Raw genomic sequence first — 14,129 nt, 5'->3', positions numbered from 1 at the left:
TACTCAATACCACCCATATTCCTGGCTTTCATAAGAACATTTAAAAAGTGGGATTATTTGTAGGATTCGTTTCCTGTAAATTTCTACCAATGTGAAACTAAAATAATAGAAAGGAGGTACAGGCAAAACATGACAAATTCCATTAGTCAGGGCTTATTTGAAGTTCTTAATATACTTTTCCTAACTTTCTTCTCTCAGGTGTATACAGAGGTGGCTGTGACTTATTAGTGCGGTCTAGGCTGGCCTTGGCAGATGGAGTGACCATGCAGGTGACTGTGAGAAGCAAAGAGAGAACACCTGTGGATGTTATCTTGGCTTCTGTGGGATAGGTTCTTGCTGGGAAAGGTGATGTGGCTATGCTCTCCCTATTGGTGGATTTTTAGTGGCATGAATTTCCCAGAATCACACTTAAAGATTAATAGACTTTGAAGAAGCAAATCCAATGTTTGGCCCTGAGCCAGCAGATCAAGCAAATATTTGTCTTGTGCATGGATTTTAGTGTTCATCCCTTCTCATTGTCTCACTTGTTCAGCTTTGGTATGACAATGCAGCTTTGAATGATCTTGAAAACCAGATACTATCTATGTATGCTATTCTACAGCTGCTTGGCATCATTATATGCATTTTTTTAATGTGTGAAAACTCTTGGCAATGTTGGAAAATTTTGTCCCAGAAGGGTGGAGGGGGAGGGGAAGCCGGAATCCATTTTTGTCACAGTTTGTTTTTATTAATAGAAAATAAACACTCATTCATTCCAGTTTCAAAGTTGCTATACTTGAAATTTCTAATTTTAAAAAATGAATTTAAAATAATCAATAATGCTGCTTTAACTAAGACAGTTAAAACTGTTGCTTAAAAAAGTATTCAGCACCATTTGCGCTTAGGTCTTTCAGCATTTGTTCTTAAGTGTCTGGGGACTTGCCAGTCTCTCAGTATAGGAGTTGCTGAGTTACATGAGAAAGCCTTTCTGAACAGCCAGTGGGATGCTAAGCAGCCATCATCCTAAGGAGTTCGTGGCCATGTGGCTGTTACAGTGGCCCCTCCACTCCACTCCAGCCCTCAAGGAGCATGCACCTAAGCTCTGATGCGAGGAGGCAGGCTGTTATTTACTGCTCGGCTTGGACTTCCTAGCCAGTAACAGTCAATCTCGGGCACAGATGCAACTGGTTAATACCTTGTGGTTTTAGGAATTCTGTAAATAATCAGAATCTGTTTATTTACAAATTATATGTGTGATGAGGTTCTCTACTCTAGCAAGTACAGGCCAACTGTTTTAATACCCCTATAAACTACACACTTGAGTATGCTAATCAGCCTTAAAAGCATATTCAGAACACTGTATCATTTATGCCAATGATTCTACTTTGGTGAGTATTTTTTTGAGGGGGGGGCAGTGCTGGGGATTGAACCCAAGCTGGGTTTTAGCTTGCTAGGCAGACACACTACCACTGAGCTACGTCCCCAGCCCGCTAAGCCAATGTCTGTTTCAACAAAATGTCAATAATTAGAAGCAGCTGATGAAACTAAATGTAAGGTGTGACAAGATATTCCTTCTCATAGCTGTGTGGTATAGAGAGCTTGAAGGGGATATAAGCAAGCTCCTCCCTCACTCTTTACTACAGGATTCCAATTAGGGTTGGGCCAGAAGTTAGCATTTCTAAATATTTCAGCAAAGTCCACAGAAATGGGGGGGGGGGGATTTTTTTTTAAGTATTTTATGAAAAAGAATTTCCAATGCTGTTTTTCTGCATAATTGAGAAGTGTTGTTCATCAGAATGTTCTAATAACACAAAACAACAGTAGATCCGTACACTTGGTCAGATTTCACAGTAATAATGAGGGGAGGAATATCATGTCACCCTTTAGAGAATAAAATGAGAGATGGATTATCATGTCATCCTTGGAGTTTTGGCTGCCTATTTTCTATAATTTGTTCACCAATGTGAATAAAATGGACTTTATGAAAGAATAGTATTTGATTGCCAGGACCTCTTTTGGGCATTTCTAAGTGGAATACACACAGATACGAGAATGGGGAGTAATTAATACAGGGAAGCTACTCTTTCCAGCTCAGAAGGAGTTGATGAAGCCCATATATGCATTCAAGAAGCCCATGGGATCCTCTAGCTGTGGGTAGTGGCTAATGTGGTCATCCAGAATCGACACTGTGGACCGCGGCAGCGTTTTCCTAGTGGAAGAGAACAGCATGGAGGTGAACTTAAGGCTGGAGGATGAGAGGATGTAAGTGATGGGAAGCCCCGTAAATGCCCCTGTAGACATACCACACTGGAAGGAGCAAACAAAGCTTATTCATCTCCTACTTGGGAACTATACCTCAGCCAGATAAACTTGCCAGTTCCACTTAAACTGGTTCAATTGTTCAGAACACAACAGACAACATCTTGCAAATACAACACTTCTGTAACAGTCTTCAAAAAGTCATGACTTCCAGCTCCTTAGAGAAGCAACAACAGGTGCTCACTCAGCAGCTCGCTGCCCAAGCAAAGATAGACAGAGAACCTCCTTAATCTCATGAGTGATGTTTAAAACTGTAAGCAAGCTGTGGATTGCCAGAGCGTATCTACTAGGGCACATGAAGGTATGGAACATTCTTACGTGACAGTCAAGATTTCATATTCCAGCACCTTCTGAGTAACAACCCATGAAAAATGAAAAAGCATTTTTCATAGTGAACTGTTCATAACTGCTCACTGAAGTCTGCTCAGTTGAGGTCAGTGAACTGGCTTTACAGTCAGACTAACACATTTCTTAAGATGTTTGGCTCACATAAAGGTTTTTTCCCCTTTCCTCTATACTTAGGAATATGATAACAGCCACGACAGTGAAAAAAGGATGTATGAATCCCGATGTATGAATCCCGAGAAGGTGTAACCCAATCTCTTGATCTTTCTACTTTGGTGAGAATAAGGTTTCCTGTCCCTAACTAGGTCTATTTACTGTATGTTTCCAGGGAGGTCAGAGGCAATAATAGAGTGCCAACAACCCTGTCAGGATGAAATACTAACAAAACAAAGGCCTCTGAGGAGGACTCACCTGTACAGCTCCAGAAACTCTGGATAGGGATTTATAGGATCCAACGGCCCATAGATAAAATGAACTAGGAGAGAGAAGAAGGCATTTCTAACAACTCCCATCTATGCTCCTAGTACCACCCTCAAACTAACCTCCCTCCCGTTATTTTAAAAAAAAAAAAAAATCTGTGAATAAAAATTTTATGGTAGAAACCATTCTTATTAAATGAGCTATAAAGAACTTAGAGAACAAGCAGTCAGTCTTCTACATAGAACTGCGTGGTCCCTTCTTGCTCTTCTGAACTCTGAACCCAAAGGAATAAGCGCACTTTCAAGATCTTTCCAGAAGTGTAGCTAGAATCATCATCCTCCGGAGCTCCCTCTGTTGTAACTGCCCTCTGACATCTTGACCACTAGTATGTGAGGTTAGTGATCTGTGCTAATTCCCTTTTATGTGGAAGAGGGGACAGCCCGGTATCTTGCTGTCCCAACAGTTCATATTTACCATAGCAGGTAAGCCATACCAGCTCCATCTGTAGTAGTACCTCAGTGCCTTACACCCTCACTCTGGCATTCCAGGTGTTTGGAATAGGATTGCCAGTGAATAAAGACTGGGCAGTTAGCAGGGCAGTGGTGGCATACGCCTTTAATCCTGGCACTCGGATCTCTGTGAGTTTCAGTACGGGGGATACGGGTAAAAAGTATGTCCTAAATATTTCATAGCACATACTTATACTAAAAGTAGCTATTTTTTTATGTAAAACTCAGATTGACTTGGATGCATGTTTTTACTTGCTAACCCTGGCAACCCTGCATTGAGATTTTATGAGTGGTAATTATGTTAAGTCACTATTCCCCAAGGGTCCCTGTCCAGAAGTGACAGAAGACTACACACAGATACTCACTGGGGATGGTCACAGAAGCAAGTGCTCCCACCCAGCGTCTTCTGAATTTCTTCCTTTGATTGATGTACTGTAAAAGACTACATACAGCACAGGTGAGTCAGCAAGAGCGGAGCAAGAACTATTATCAGTGCAGTTTCAGAGGCCACAGAGAAGTGTCCTCACACAGAAGCAGCTTTGGGGCCCAGGAATAGCTAGCCTACTTCATCCATTGTGTTAACTACCATGTAGACACAAAGGTGACTGTCAACATGAGCACTGATGGTTCTTTGCATTTATTAAGCAGGAAATGAGATCTTCTGAAGGATTACAGTTGGTTTGGAGTGTACATAATTTAAAACCTGGGTCTAAGAATCCAGTTTTGATTCCACTACTACTAACTAGCTCTGTGGCTGAGAAAGCACTTTTTTTTTTTAACTTAAATTCATCATTTGAAACTAAAACCAAACCACATAATCTCTGAGTTGATAGCCACCTCTAAAAGTGCCAGTGTAGAAATTTCTGGGATCAGGGCTCGATCACTGTACTTCATCTCACCATGGAGTTGAGAACTCTTCCTGCTCTAGAAGTGGCCACCAGCCACATTGCAGCCCAGACGGCAGTCTGACTGCTCTCCCTAACTCCGGGGCAGTTAGTAAGGCAAAACAGGAGAAGAAAGGCATGCTTGTTTTTCAGTTTGATTAATATTTTTAAAAACTATATTAAGGATCGTGTGGGTTAGGATAGGGAGGGAGGAATGCCTCTCATACAGAGTTCACAGCAAAGCCAGCAGTTACAACACAGGGAGTCAGAGCAGCTGGCAAAAGGAGCGATGCATATGTTACCGTCTCCCAGTCTCTCCAAGGAAACAGCTACAGTCTCATCTAAACCAAAGCCTTGCTTCTCAAACCATGTTGTTACTGGAGAAACAGGCAAAGGAAGAGCTTTGTACTTAAGAGACAGATAGGCTCCTTTCAAAACTATGATTAAAACATTCTGAAATATTTAATATTAACCAAAAGTCTAAAGAAGGATATGTCAAAGTCATTGAGTCATTTTCATGCAACTAAGCACTAAGATTTGCAACTATTTGTCCACATTCTCTGTGCCAAATGCTTTAGGAGTAAAGTTTACCCTGTGCTTGATTTCTTTGTTGGAAAACACAGAGCAGGACTGTTTCAGGCTTGCCTCATAATCCCTAACCAGCCTTGTTGTGACATGGAGTAAGCCAGCAAGGAGCAGACTATAACCTTGCACCTGCCTCTCTCTCCAAGAGAGCTTGCTGGGGCCTAGAGCAAGGTCTTACCTATCAATGACCAAGTTCCCATCATTGTTGCGGATCCCAGCCCACATGTCCCACAGCTCACTCTCAGAGGGTCGAGTATATGGTCCGAAGACTGGAGTGAGACTGAAAAGGGTACAAATGCAGGAAGGTCAGACGTGTGGAAGGAATTCAGAGCACCAGACAGAACTAGGACCTCAGAAGGCCATACTGTCTGCCCCTTGGCCCGTTCAGAAAGTTCACAGCTCACACTCAGTCTTCGATGATGACTTACCCTCGAGAGAACACAAAGAAGTTCATGAGCCTTGTGAGGATAGGTGAGAGCACACCTCCATCTTTGAGGAGCTGCAGATAAGAAGTGAAAGTAAAAATCAAGGATCCAGAGAAGCTGACAGCTCCTCAAGACAAAATGTTTTACACCAGATAACATAGAACTTAGCCATATCATCTTCTGAAAAAAAATGTATCATCCCTAAATGTAACTGATGAAATCATCAAGTTTAGCCTAGGATCTCAATTTATTTAAACATCATACTTATGACAAAGATCTTCATATAGTTGTATTTCTCTAAATATTCATCTCCTATTTCTCAGAAATGTTTGGTTTTATGTAAGAGAGCCTGCTTTATTTGACTAAGGAGAGAAAAATGAACTTTAATGTGAATTCATAATAATGAAGATTTCAGTAGTCTGGCTTGTCAGTGCAGGTATGGCCCTTAAAAGGTCCTAGGTTTGTTTGTGTGTTTAATGTCACAGACATCTGAACTGAGGAGCTATGCAGTGGAGCTGCCAACCTTTTGGAGAAGAAGAGGACGGTGGGTCTCAGGAAAGATACCTGTGGACAAAGAGACTTCTTAGTCATTTCCCAACAACTCTAAGTTAAAAGCACAGCCATTACCAGAAATTAATCACCCTAGTCATGGTTACTAAATTTGAGGCTTTCACTGCCAAAACAGAATTATGAATAAAAATAGCTGTGCATTGCCTAACAACTTACACTCAGCACAGAACTGCATATATGTGTACCAAGCTGAGGAATGACTATACTGCTCATTTCTGTGAGATTCTCTGTTTGGCAGTCAAATTACAACACACTGGAATTCTTTCATGTAATTCATGTGCTCTTCCATAATGCATTGATGCCTAGGTCTAAACTCCCTTCAGCACCTCCTCCCAGTGCTCAGAGTACACAGTGCGGTAATGAGCTGGTCTGCAAACACACTTGTGTGTGTGCTTCTTGGTAAGTCGGTTCCAGGAAAAGAAAATGACTTCGTTTCTTTTGCACTGATACTGGGACAGAGCCACTAGTCTTCTTCCAAGCCACCCTCAAGACATTCAGGTAGGGGCATTTGGGCATTTCTGGATCAGTGAGCTCCTCAATGACAAAGAAAAATAAACTCCAGAGAACACTCATTCATTCCCAGCTGACACCTGGCACTGTCACCCATTAAGAGTTTACTAAGGCAGCTTACCAGCCAGATCAACAGGACCACATTTGTGGTCGTCCTTTTTGTTTGTTTTTGTTTGGGGGACAGGGTTTCTTTGTGTAGTCCTGGCTGTCCTAGAACTCGTTACATAGATCAGGCTGGCTTTGAACTCAGAGATCTGCCTACCTCTGCTTCCCAAGTACTGGGATTAAAGGCATCCACCACCATACCCAGCTCTTTTTTAAAAAACAGAACAAAACAAAACCATTTATTTATTGTGTTCATGTGTACATGGGTGCCAAGACACATGTGCAGAGGTCAGAGGAGTCAGCTCTCTCCTTCAACAGTGTGGGTTCCAGAATCAAATTCATATTGACAGACTTGGCAGCAAGCACCCTCAACCACTGAGTTATCTTGCCACAACCCCCTTGGTTATCCTTTTATTTTCTGTATGTTTGAAAACATGTCTTCTATAAATGCCATCAACTATCAAAACTATTCATGGCCCTATGTCTAGTGTCTGCTCATAATATAAGATTACCCTTAGATGTCTTTATGACTTAAAAGGTGGTTTTTCTAGGCTACATCCCACTTTCCACCTCCACCAAGGCAATTACCTCCGTTTGACAGACAGAGACTCTTTATGGTAAGCCGGCCAGATCGATTCTGCTTGTACCTGTAACAGGGCAAGAAGAAACACATATGTAGCTGAGCAACTGGCACCCATGCAGGAGGCTGCAGACAACCCTCAGAGGTTTGAAGATCCCAAAACAGTTGGACTTCCCGTCATCTTAAGCTCCTGACACCTGTGCCAAGGACAGAAGTCTGGTCTCACTGACCTGTACAACAGCTCCTGAGCAACAATATCTCCATAGTCATGAGACAGCAGGTTGATTCTGCGGTTCTGGAGTCCCAGGTGACGAAGAAGGGACTCCACGATGCTCGCTTGCTCAAATATGGAATACTGATGTGGTCGCTAAGGAAAGGAAATCCAGAGACACAGCATGACGTCACCAGAGCCTGACGTACATCCATAGCCACCCCGCCCATCCCGGCCCCCGCCTAGCTGCTGCTTACCGGTTTGTCACTGAAGCCAAAGCCTAAGAAGTCAAGGGCAATCACTCGATGAAACCTTAGGGTCAGACCTTCCCAGATCTGTAAGAAAGCAAGCATGACATGTACTCTGCTCTCACGTGCCACTGCCCTGCCCACAGCAGCCCACGAGACTCATGCCTGTATGTCAGCTTAGATAACGTGAAAAAATATCATGAAACCACCACAGGCCTGGTGATCCTCTGGGATAAGGGGTGATTCCTAGCATATATATTGAGAGTATAACTCCAGCCTTTAACTTGGGGACAGCCAATTTTTTACTCCCTTATAGGACATGAAAAGCAATTCTACATTTAATGAGATTTTTATCAAGCAGTTCAAATATGCAAGAGCCTTCTAGGGCTGACAAAAATAAAAAAATTCTAGGGTTTGAGTTTTTAGGACATGACAGGACCTAGAAACCAAACTTCATTACCTTGTACCAATCGTAGCTGGATGTTGGAAAGCCATGTAAAAGCACAACTATCTCAGGGCTTCCAACAACACCGGCGGAATCTAGGAGGAGGAGAAGAGAAATCAGGCAAACTCCCTGCAAAGTAGCCTCGAAGACGCCAAAATCAAATTCAGTACAAAGGATAAGACCAAATTAATGCTACTAAAATGCTCTTTAAAGTGCAAGCTTACAATACTTCAGATAAGAGGAGCTTCCTCTTACCAGTATTTTAAATTGTAAATGGCACACTTTACATGAAAATTCTGGAAACAGTTTACTCATTATCACTTAAATTTTTGAGAGACATTCCCATGTTTTAGTTATTAATATTAAAATGCAAATTATTTTTCATTTAGTAAATAGTAAACCAGTTAAATAAAAAAGTAAAGCCAATTAAAACGTTATAATCACAGCAAAATGAAAGAGTCTTTGTACCTTATCCCTACTTTATCATATTTCCTATGATCTGACAGTTCTTACCACTGGGGCGCCTGAGTCCGTACTCTATCAAGTAGAGCAGACACACCCAACTCTGAAACAAACTTACGAAATCCTACCCGCTACAAAAATGGGCTAATAGGAACAGGAACTTTCTTCTGTATGTGACATCTTTCAAATTAGTCAAACAACAGACTACCTTGCCACAGTACTGAATTTAAATTAATACTGTCAATGGCATAAAATTTTGGTAATAAGTTTTCAAAAATTATTTAATTAGCAATCACAATATCATGTACTGTACTTAGCCTGAAGAATCTACACAAGTAATATTAGTTAATATTAGTTCTGGGAAAGAACCAACCAGCCAACATAAGAAGTCTTCATACTTACCGGACTGTATATAACAAATGAGAGGAGGTCAGGAGCAATAATGAAAAACGGTTTACGAAAAACAAACATTTTTCGTTATTGCTCTTGACCCCCGCCCAAAAGATATCTTTTCCAATCTGGTTCTCAGTCTCTTCACCTATAAAATGAGATTAATGGCACCTATCTCCAAGTGCTGTTGTGATTAAATGAAAAAATGAAGATAACGAAGGTTAAAAATATAACAGAATGCCTTGAGTGTGGTAATTAAGTAGCAGTCCTAATAATCCCCAGTAAATCTTATCAGGTTTAGCTACATATAACAAATCATGGAAAATAATAAAATGACATGTGGGAATGGGCGGGGGTGGGGAACAAAGGTGTGGAAAGGTCTCTAAATATACACGTTACCTGACACTAGGGGGAGCTCATGAGAAAACTAGTGTCAGATGGAGCTGGAAGAAACTTACTACACCAGGTACAGCCCCACCCACCCATCCCGCCCCTCCCTCCTCTGCTGACTCCCCTGCTCTCAGAAGAATGAAGGGAATTAGTCCATTATTTCAGGTACACCCTATACAAACGGGGTTACTCCCCTCTGTCACTATGGAGCAACAGAGACCAAGGGACACAAAATAAGGACCTCATCTGGGACCTACATGACCCATGTCCTTGGGATTCTCCAACAGTCCAGTTCTCACCTTGGTAGAAGATGCGAAGTCCCTTGTAGGTGAAAAACTTGCCCGACGTCTTCCATGAGTGCAGAGCAGGGGAGAGCTGAGGAGGTGGGATGTGCAGGTACGCAGCCAGCAAGGGCACGGCCAGCAGCCCCACTTGGACCCACCACTCCCTCATCCTGTGGGAAAAGCAGCCAAGGTAACATTGTACATTTCCAAAAATCAAAACGGAACATGGGGTGGGAAACTTGGACACCATGAGGTAAATACTTTGATTCCACCCCATGTGGCCATGGCAGAAAAGTTTACCAAGAAAGTGTGATAAACGTCTCTATTGTTTGGCACTCACCATATGTGATCCTCAAGCATATATGTAACCTATTACATGTTCTTAAGCAGAGAGCTGCTCTTGATTTTTTAATACATACCCTCTGGCCAAGTGAAGACCCATTTGGCACTACTGTCTGGATTTGGGCTAAGAAACTGATGGGTGGGGCGGGAGTGGGTGGGCGGGGCGGGGTGGGAGGTGGAGGGACGGGGTGGGGAGGGGGAGGAGGGAGATGGGCGGGGAGGGGAGAAGGGGCGGGGGAGGAGATGGGCGGGGAGGAGGGAGGAGGTGGGCGGGAAGGGGAGGAGGGGCGGGGCGGGGGAGGAGGGACGAGCGGGGAGGAGGGCGGGGGTGGGGAAGGAGGGAGGAGGGCCGGGGGTGGGAGTTGGGGGGAGGGGGGGCGGAGGGGTGGGGAATGAGAGCCAGATAGCTGCAGCACTTCACATCCAGTAAGCAGCTTTGCCCTGACCCTGAATATCTAATCTCTTAGAAGTCTGGGCAGCAGATTATATTTTTGCTTTCTTAGCAGACTCTTGAGGCAATTCCCTTTTTTAAATTAAGACCCCACCCACACACCTAGCACTCAGGACTTGGTTTTGTCTGTGGAAGGAAAGCACAGATTTGTGCCCCCAGCTTGCTACACCCGAATTCTGAAGGTCCAGATCAATTATCTATACTGGAGGCAAGAATTAAAGCGGGATTAGAAACCATTTCCTCTATTTGTGACTTGCCATGGTCACCAAGGAGAGGGTTCCCTAGACAAAATGGGATAATGCATCCTAAACTGAAACTAGAGATGTCAGGAAGACAGCTACAGGTAAAACAAACGTCACTGCCAGAGTCCTCGTGGACTCCGTTTATAAGAACGCCCTATGACACCTTACCTGCAACCTCACGAAACTGGCTTTTTGGGGGGAAGGGTGGCTTTTTTTTTTTTAACTCTAACAATAAACCTGACGTGGTAGGGGAAAAACCAACACCCCTTGAAGAAACCTCAACTGCCTGCCTGAACTTCAGACTGCGCTTGGACTCTGGGTATTTTTTTTCACCCTCCAAAGTCTCTGTCCAATAAACAGCCACAATGGCTTGGTTCTACCTTTCAAGGCAATACTAGAAATGACTGGAACAGTGCCAGAACATGATGGTTTTATCGCAGTCTGTGATCCGTAACGGGCTTTGCCGCCGAACCTCCTTGAAAGGCAAATAACAAACGTGTTAGGTTTGGGGTTTTTTTGTTGTTATTGTTCATTTTGATTTGCTTGGTTGTTTTCCTCAGTACCATTTGGTCCTGTTACCTGTTCGTACATTTTCACGTGGCCTCCGGGGCATCCGTGCAGGTCTCCGACTGAATCGCAGTGACTCAGCAGAAGACGGGGGGGGGGGGGGGGGGGGGGGGGGGGGGGGCTACGGCAGGAGCAGGGGCTTCCCGCCCGCTCGCAGGGGAACCGAGGTGCCACACCCACGTCCGTACGTGCACCTCCTCCACTCAGGAAAGGGGGGGCAACCCCCCCGTTCTCAGTCTTAGTTGCCTTGGTAAAAGTACCCCCCCCCAACATTTAACACTTTTCAGTGGTCAAGCAAACTGGCAATCAGGAGAAAGGGTTAAATACATATTTTTAAGTCAAATCCCCATTATCTGATGGCGCCATGCTTTAGATTAAAAATTCAGCACACTCTCGAAACAAACTTTACGTGCCGTGATTTCTTATTTCTGTAAATGATGTAAAAACGCATTTATCTAATACCACCAAACCGGCCCATTTGACCACTTCTCAGCGAAAACCACGCTGTGAACCCACAAAACGAAGGAAACATTTCTCATAACATTTTAACAGTCTGGCCGTGTGCCCGGCCTCCCGAGGGTCCCATTTCTGGCTTCGGAACAACACTTACTGCCGCGGTCGCACAGCGCGGCAAGGTCCAGTCACACCTATGCGGTATCTACGCCACCGCGATGCCAGAACCTGGAAATCTTAAGTCGCGCGCGGCAATCTCGGCTCCTCGATCACGCACCAGGGTCTAGAAATCCTAAGTCACGCCACAACAATGACCAGCTCTACAAATCTTAGAACGCACCGGGGCGTTTCCGGGGTACACAAATCCCAAATCGCGCCACCACCACCTCCTAAATCACACCACAGCCAAGACCCTGACAAAAACCCCTAATTCCCAGGGTAATACGGAGATCCTAAATTTCCTAAATCTCACGCAATTGACCCCGGGTTCTTAAAAAAATCACCAGCGAGGGCGATCCCAAGTTCGGGCCGAGCGACTACCTTTCAGTCGGGGCAGCGCGGCCACCTTTTGGTGAGGATTTTGCCGCGGGCAGCTCCGGGGTGGCCGCGGCACCCACACCGAGTCGGGCCGGCCACACCCCCCTCGCGGCACGGCCGGCAGCACCCACCTGCGCAAGCGTTCTCGGCGCACCATGGCCGCATTATCCCAGGCCGCCCGCCGCAGGATTGCGGAGCACCGGGCGCGCCGAGGCGCCCACAACCGCACAGGATCGGAGGTGGCGTCGGCGCAGCCCACGGTCCGCACAGGGCGGCCCGCGGCAGCGGCAGAGGCGGTGGCGGCGAGCGGCCACTCGGGCGAGCCTGCAGCACTGCGCCGTTTGGCGAGGCGCGGCTGCCGCAGAGGAGGGCTGCTGCGCCAGCAAAGATGCACCGGGATGTGCTGGTGGCCGCGGCAGAGCGGAGCGAGCGGCACCGGCTTTAAAAGCCCACTGAGCCCCGCCCCTGGCCCGCCCACCGTGCTGCAGTGTCCCTCCTTCCCGCTCCCGCCGCAGAGCCCCTCCCCACCGCTGCAGAGAAGGGGGGCCTCTCTCGTGGGCGCCTCCCGGGGTACCGATCCCCTCTTTCCTCGCCAGATCTCTAGTCCTGAACCCCACATTCTGCTGAAGAAACCCTTTCCCGTGTGATAATGCCTCAGGCAAAGATGGCAAATGCCTGAGACCCTCCCGACCCTTCCCTTGGACCACGCACAGGTCCGCAGCCCCAGAAGGTGGTTGTTAGGCATAAATCACCTCAGGGATAGGGTTTTCACTGTGGCACCCATTTCTTTCTACATTGTAAGTGGGTGCTGAGTCCTAGGAGTGACTACGAGTCCGAAAAACGTGGACCACCAGAGCGCGGCAACCCCGAGCCCTTTACCCATGGTAACAATGAAGGAAGGACACACTTAAGGGCTAGGGAATGAACAACTTCTGTTATTTCCTCTGGGCTATGTGGACACAGTCATGGAAGGGCCACAACCACATAAAGCGGGCCCAAGTCACCACCATCACCAGGGTGGCACCAGGACGCTTCCTTTGCAGCAGCACGACGTGGTCGGCATGCCAGAAGCTGCCGCAGCACCCAACTGGAGCAGCGCGGGGGACCGCTCATCAGGCGCACAAGCCTCCTTTATTTATGCGCAGTACAATCACAATGCAAACACCCTAGAGGTGTGGGTAAAACTACAGATTTTTTTTTTTAATCCATAATCCTTTTTTTAAAAAGGCATCTCTCACACCTTCGCCAAGTGCCGAGCATCGTGGTGCCCGTGTGCTGTTGGGAGCTGCACGCTGAAATTCTAACAGCTCAGGCACGAGCTAGGGACACGGTGCAGGCTGGCCCAGTGGGGGCGCTGCAGGTCTCTCTTCGGCGCCTAGTTTGCAGCAGCTCTGGCTTTGAGGCATCCAAGACCGGCCATACAGGCCAGCAAGATTCAGCCAGAGGACCGCAGTGGGTCAGCTGAACCTGCGGCATCTAACCTGTGGGCATCTAACCTGTGGGCATCTAACCACGCTCCCGGAGTTGGGGCCACCCAGCAGACACTGAAAGTGCCAGCACCTGAGAGAGGGTCATCAGAACGCATAACGCGGTCCAGGGCATACTTCTTCGGGGATGGCATGAACTAAAGGGTTGTGCTGAACCTCCGCGGGCGATGCACGGGGTTACAAAGTGAGTGAAGGATGGAAGGGTGGCACTTTATACATTTTCTTCTTGATTTCAGAACATTTTCTAACAGGTCGGCCCCTCTTTCCCAGCCTAAGATCCTCAAAGTCTGAACCCATGTTTCATTCACCTTTTGTATTCCAGATCCCGCCATGGGGTGGGCAACAAAGCAGGCCCCTAACAAATACCGCATGAATAAGTTCAAGAATTT

General features: G+C 46.0%; 2 protein-coding genes across 3 annotated transcripts in view; one reads left to right on the top strand and one right to left on the bottom strand.

The window, feature by feature from the left end:
- Copg2 (COPI coat complex subunit gamma 2) overlaps positions 1 to 757 on the top strand; it is a 123,742-nt gene extending 122,985 nt beyond the window's left edge. For both annotated transcript variants that reach the window (XM_052719304.1, XM_052719303.1), the window contains one exon: positions 199 to 757. In XM_052719304.1, coding sequence (XP_052575264.1) covers positions 199 to 329 — 131 coding nt within the window. In that variant the 3' untranslated portion in view covers positions 330 to 757. The remainder of the gene's footprint in view (positions 1 to 198) is intronic.
- On the bottom strand, positions 702 to 12,678 carry Mest (mesoderm specific transcript). The gene is made up of 12 exons (XM_052719306.1): positions 12,385 to 12,678; positions 9,677 to 9,831; positions 8,151 to 8,230; positions 7,700 to 7,777; positions 7,462 to 7,598; positions 7,240 to 7,298; positions 5,990 to 6,030; positions 5,470 to 5,540; positions 5,220 to 5,321; positions 3,938 to 4,014; positions 3,055 to 3,118; positions 702 to 2,188 (listed from the first exon to the last, which is right to left on the bottom strand). The coding sequence occupies exons 1-12, from the start codon at positions 12,408 to 12,410 to the stop codon at positions 2,071 to 2,073; spliced, it is 1,008 nt and encodes a 335-aa protein (XP_052575266.1). The 5' UTR covers positions 12,411 to 12,678; the 3' UTR covers positions 702 to 2,070.
- Between the last annotated feature and the right edge of the window lie 1,451 nt (positions 12,679 to 14,129).

The sequence above is a fragment of the Peromyscus californicus genome, unplaced genomic scaffold, assembly GCF_007827085.1.
Source record: "Peromyscus californicus insignis strain IS unplaced genomic scaffold, ASM782708v3 Scaffold_6__1_contigs__length_162567912, whole genome shotgun sequence".
Lineage (NCBI taxonomy): Eukaryota > Metazoa > Chordata > Mammalia > Rodentia > Cricetidae > Peromyscus > Peromyscus californicus.
Note: the sequence above shows the minus strand (reverse complement) of the source record. Positions and strands in the feature narration are given on the sequence as shown.